This window comes from Buceros rhinoceros, unplaced genomic scaffold, assembly GCF_000710305.1.
Source record: "Buceros rhinoceros silvestris isolate BGI_N320 unplaced genomic scaffold, ASM71030v1 scaffold9782, whole genome shotgun sequence".
Taxonomy (NCBI): domain Eukaryota; kingdom Metazoa; phylum Chordata; class Aves; order Bucerotiformes; family Bucerotidae; genus Buceros; species Buceros rhinoceros.
In genome coordinates this window covers 22,094-27,646 of record NW_010398302.1, presented here as the reverse complement: position 1 = coordinate 27,646, position 5,553 = coordinate 22,094, and the positions used below count along the sequence as shown (strand labels likewise).

The 5,553-nt window shown below is 38.6% G+C and overlaps 1 protein-coding gene across 1 annotated transcript in view; it reads left to right on the top strand.

Moving 5' to 3' along the window:
- WDFY4 (WDFY family member 4) overlaps nucleotides 1-5,553 on the top strand; it is a gene marked incomplete at its 3' end in the record, with an annotated part of 48,055 nt that overhangs the window by 29,622 nt on the left and 12,880 nt on the right. Inside the window, exons 17-21 of the mRNA XM_010131051.1 lie at nucleotides 1,141-1,276; nucleotides 1,780-1,891; nucleotides 2,004-2,194; nucleotides 4,377-4,529; nucleotides 4,955-5,028. Coding sequence (XP_010129353.1) covers nucleotides 1,141-1,276; nucleotides 1,780-1,891; nucleotides 2,004-2,194; nucleotides 4,377-4,529; nucleotides 4,955-5,028 — 666 coding nt within the window. The remainder of the gene's footprint in view (nucleotides 1-1,140; nucleotides 1,277-1,779; nucleotides 1,892-2,003; nucleotides 2,195-4,376; nucleotides 4,530-4,954; nucleotides 5,029-5,553) is intronic.

The following is a 5,553-nucleotide window of genomic DNA, read 5'->3' as shown; positions in this document are numbered from 1 at the left end:
CGGAGCCACGGGGCTGTCATGGAAATTTGACATAAGATCTCTGGCTCTTAAATGAGATTCCAGGCTAATTTTTTTTTTTTTTTTTTGAGGTGGGGTGGTGTTTGGGGTTAGGGTTGGGATGGAGGGAAGGCAGGGTGTGGATATCGTACCAAACACGTCCCTGTTCAATGAAAATTCTCAAAACAACTTTTCTAATGGAAATTTTGACTTAAGTTTAAGCACAAGAGCCCAAAATATAAATATTTGTGGTTTTGTTTTTTTTTTTTGTAACGGATTTGTGATCTTGTGAATGGCAGTTTGAATTGTTTCAGCAATTGTTGTGTCCCACCTCACCAGTATCCCACTGAGACTTGCTAAGCAGCAGCAGCTGTGCAGAGGCTTGTCCATAAGCTGTTAAGTCCCATTTCCTCTGAAGGGAAACAGGTGACACAGTCTCGGGGCATTTACTTCTAGTTAATCTTCATGTGGAATATATGATAATTCTTTTTGCCTATAAGAGCAGTGTCACAAGCATTAGTAAACAGTTTCATAAATCAACAGTCTATAAAATTGTCAAAAATACAACTTTTTTTTTAAAAGGTACACATAATTTTTTCCAAGTGTAAGCAGGAATATAAAATTGTTTAAAGAAAAACACATGAAATTTAATAATTAAATTGCTGAACCTGGTACTTTTTAATGTTGTGAGTTGACAGCTCTGAACATTTGCCTCTGTCCATTTTCTTCCACATGAATCCTTGCTTCTAGTACCCCTGCAAAAGCTCCCAGTAATATGGAAGGCCTCTGGAGTGTTTTCTCTGCCTAGAAAGTTTATTTATATTCTGTGGACAGAGAAAGGTTTATTCTGAGCTTCATGAGATACTGGGAGAGAATGCAGGATCTACACAAAGCAATAACCAGGGGAGAACAAGCCAAGTATATCTCCTGTTAGGGCTTACACCGGGCAGCTACTGTGGACTGTGTTGGAAAGGGTGAGGGTTTTTTTCTTCTGATCATAGTTAAGTCAAAATCAAATTCCTACCTAAACTTTGATTTCCTCCAGTTACTTTCCATCTGCCTCTCTCCTGTCGCACCGGTTGAACATGCAAAGTTCCATCAGAGGTTTATAGTCTCTCTTGTTTCAGACGAGGACCAGTACAGTGATCATAATTCTACACCTCTGGTGGCAGAAGAGAAGATTTCTTTTGGAATCAATGCCATGTGCTCATCTCTCATGACAGTCCAAGATATAAAGAGCTCCTACAATGAAGTGGATGGCCGGCTGATTGCCAAAGAGGTTACAAATTTCCCTCATCTGTCTTAAACACATTTTCTCTTGTTTCTGATTGGTTTCCTAGGTCAAAATTTGTGACTTTGTCTTAGCTGTATGCCTTCAGTGATTTTTTTTTTTTCCCCCCCAGCTTATCTTCCCACTCCTCATCTGTGGAGATGAATAGATTGGACTGTGTGAACATAATGTTAAAAGCCTTTCTCAAAACAGTAACAGAAGCCATTGTTTTCAGATCTAATAATAATTAGTTTCAGTCCATGATTTCTTAATCCTTAATTCACAATGACCTTTTGCATGCTATTCTAGCATTATTGCTAATGCCAGGCTTACTGGCATGTCAAAGTATTGGGGTTGTAGGATATTTTAGGTGGGCGAATGTTTGTCCTATTGACTTTGAAGGGAAAAAAATTAGTTTTCATAGTCTAAAAGTAATTAAAACATCTGCTTGTAACTTTTTGTCTCTCCAATGCTACTACAGTTTTTCTTAGGATATCTTTTATCTGTTTTAGATTGGTATTAACTCTCGGGACAGTTCAACTCCAATATTACTAGCTAAGAATATTGCTGGACACCTCTCAGGTTCCTTGCGGACTATTGGGTCAGTTGCTGTGGGCCAATATGGTAAATACAATATGCCTTAGTGTTTCATATTTTTAAGAGTTGGACCTTTCTCTGTCCAATAACAGACCTGGTCCATGTAACTTCCTGGTAGAGTAATGCTGCAATTTTCTAGGGGTAAGAGTGTTCCAGTCGTCTCCAGCAGCAACTAGCCTGAACTTTATTGGAGGTCCTGCTATTCTCCTGCGTCTCATTGCTATGGCCTGTGACGACCATACCATGTATGCAGCTGTCAAAGTCCTGAACTCCATCCTGACCAGTAGCCCAATGGGTGAAAAATTGATGAGGCACATTCATGGATATCAGGTAGACATTCTTTTGTTCGTTCATTTTGGTTATAGTCTTTCCCTTGGATGAACCTTATCCCAAAACCTATCAATGCCAATCAACCAAACACATCCTGGCTATTAGTGTTACCAAAAATTAGGAAGAAAAACTCTTTAATACCAATGTAGCATTAAGAAGCAGGCATTTTCTTTATTGTTCATATCTGGGCACACGGGGGATCATGCCTTCTGAACGTGTGCAATGTATACTATCACAGCCAAAGCTTATATCTGCCGATTACATACATATTCATTATTTTCCCCTAATAATCATACATATTCATTCTATTTCTAAACATGATTAAGAAGATCTATTTCATGGAGTATAGCATATCCTACCGATTGTGGAAGAAACAGCATCTGAAGATTTTCATGGGAACCCTCCCATATATGGGGTCTAATTGGCAAAGAAACTGTATTATCAGAGTTTATTGTGATTGATGTTGATTTCTACCAGTCTACAGACTGCTTAGCTCATCTTTTCCTCTTCCATTTTGTCTCCTCCTGTCTGTTTTTACAGACAGCTGACCTGTAGTTTATATTCTTTTCACTCCTTTCCCAGATACTGCTTAGCTCATCTTTTCCTCTTCCATTTTGTCTCCTCCTGTCTGTTTTTACAGACAGCTGACCTGTAGTTTATATTCTTTTCACTCCTTTCCCAGATCGTCAAGGTTTTCATATCTCTTATGGTCAGACTAGTATTTACAGGGTAACATAACATTAGCATTTATGGTTGGAACTTTGTAAGTTACCAGATCTTCGAGTGGAGGATATAGCATAGTGCTCTAAATCCTGTGCTTTCCATCTCTGGGAACCTCTATAACAGTTTATCTGCTGATGGCAGGGTGAGGACAAATGCCTTTTGGACGGACATGATCTAATAAACTAAATAAGCCAGAGTAGCTCATTTGTGAATGAAACACCCTTCAACTTTTACCAGCACATTTGATCCCTCCCACAAGAGACCACTTCCCAGGCAGATCTTTCCCTTCTGTTGTCTCATCCAGCCTAAGATTCCTCTTCATGGACTGCCCAGTGTAGAGCTGACAATGAATTCCTAAGGATCAGTCTTCACTGTGTATTAGGAATTGTTCTGATATAAATAGATGCTGTCTGGATATCATTGATTAGGTCTGTCCCCAAATCATCTTTCAAACCTGAAAGCTATGCAGACTGAAGAGTTTGGTTGTATTTAAGTACTATATACATAATATTGGAAGGGTTAATGCTCAAGTATGAAGTTTCAGTTTCGTATCATTTACTTTATGCTGTGTAGGCTAAGCAGAGTCATGGAACACAGAAGGCTCTAATAGAGATAGTTTCAAATGAGGTCCTTAACATTAGGGCTTCATGAATGATTTATTATAAACTTCCCATTTTGCAGTTTGTGAATTGTTCATAAATTGATCTTGATTCATATAAATATATTTATCATACTTAGACATTGCCTGCCCAACCCTTTCTGGTAGGTGAACGCCAGCCTTTGGATTGTGTACAAGATGTTTCTTTTGACTTTGTGCCTAACTAGTGTTCTCTCTACATGACTGATCATCATATTGCAGTGTAATGGTTTTTCTCTTTGTTTGGATGTCTGAATCTTTTTCTTGTCGTTAAACAGCCAACTAATAAAAATATGTCTTTATGTATGTTCAAATGAATATTTATTCTTTCCAACATTTTTCTCACTGTATCAGGAATTCATTGAATAATCAAAAATACATTGTGTTGAGAAACTGGCAATGTTTCACACAAATGTCTTTCATTTGAATAGGTCAACATTAATTTTTTTTTAAACTAACACCATTTGCAAGCAGTCAAGAATACAACCATGAATAATACTATAGAAAACCTCCTGTGGTTATTTAATATTTGTATGTTGCTCTTTGTGAATTCCATTCAACATAATATGACATGTATTTTGCACCTGTTCAATGCCACAGAATTATTAAACTTCTTCAAAAACTTACTCTTTCACTTCACAAAATTTTATGCCTAGACTAAAATATTCATTTTCTTCATGATGCTTATGTAAGATGTGTGCATGTATGACTACTACAGACAAGGAAACTGTGCATGTGTCTTGCATTAAAAAATAGCATTATATCTTAGTTTATAAATACAGATCTATACTCAGCAGATATTTATTAAGTCTTTTTTTTCAGTTGCTGGCCTATTTGTTGAAGAGGAAGACGCAGCTGTTAAACACCAGGATTTTACAGTTAATGTTCTCCCTAGTGGGCACGGCTGAGCTTGGCTTTGAGTCATCAGTCATCAGGAATTATAGTGCATTCCAGTACGTTCTCTGCAACTTTGAGGTAAAACTGTTGATGTTACTTTGAGATAAAACTGTATTAAAGATGGCTTTATGGTGTGACATTTTGTTTGTTCGTAGCACCTCCTGGATTTGGGATATTTGGGATAGGGTAGTGTATGGTGATTTTCCACACATTTTCACCTGGAGAAGTGGTAGCTCCTTGGAATGGCAGGTCCTCTGTCTCCACAGCTCCCCACTGTAGTTTCTGGAGTGTTCCAGCAGACCCTGAGAGCCTGCTCCTCAGGGCTAGCTCATGAGCAACACACTGGCAGGGTTTTCCCAGTGCCTAGAGGATGTCATTGCAGAAATGACTGTGAGTTTACGATGTTATCCTCCCTGAACTGCTTGTAACTGTTTCTCTGCCACAGGTTACTGGCCTCTCAGCATAGCAGAGCAGTAAAACCCGTACTTTCCTTTGTCTTTCAGCTTTGGATGAAAGCACCAGAAAATCTTGACCTTGCTCTTTTTTCACATCTTGTGCAGATCTTGCAGTCCTCAAGGTATGCAAGCTAGTGTTTGAATCAGAAACACGGGGGACAGGCTCATCCGTAACCTGAAACTGGAACTATGAGGTGGATTGGACCTTTCATATCCTAGTTGGAATCAGTGGACTCTGGGAGTGAATCATTCCTATATTGTTCTTTCAAGGCTGGAGTCAATGATTTGGTCAGCCCTTGAGATGACCGTGGAGCCAGACTGGGAAAAGCTGTTTGGTGACCTGTTGGTGTGGAATCACTGCTGCACAATGAAAATTTAAATGTTTGCTGGGGAGGAGAAATCAAAATGTTTTAATGGAGTATGAAATAAAAGGAAAAAAAACCTGAAGTTTTGTTTAAAACTAAAACACAACCCAGGAAGACTTTTTCACACAGTATGCTTTCTTAACCGACTGTACTAGGATTAAATGTATCTGAAAAGATTTAGCATGGGAGAGGAGTTGTGTAGAGCAGGATGTTAGAATCTGTCTGGTTTTTGGTACCAGAAGGCTCTATGCAGAGCTGTGTGGTGTCTCTTGCTGAGTTTTA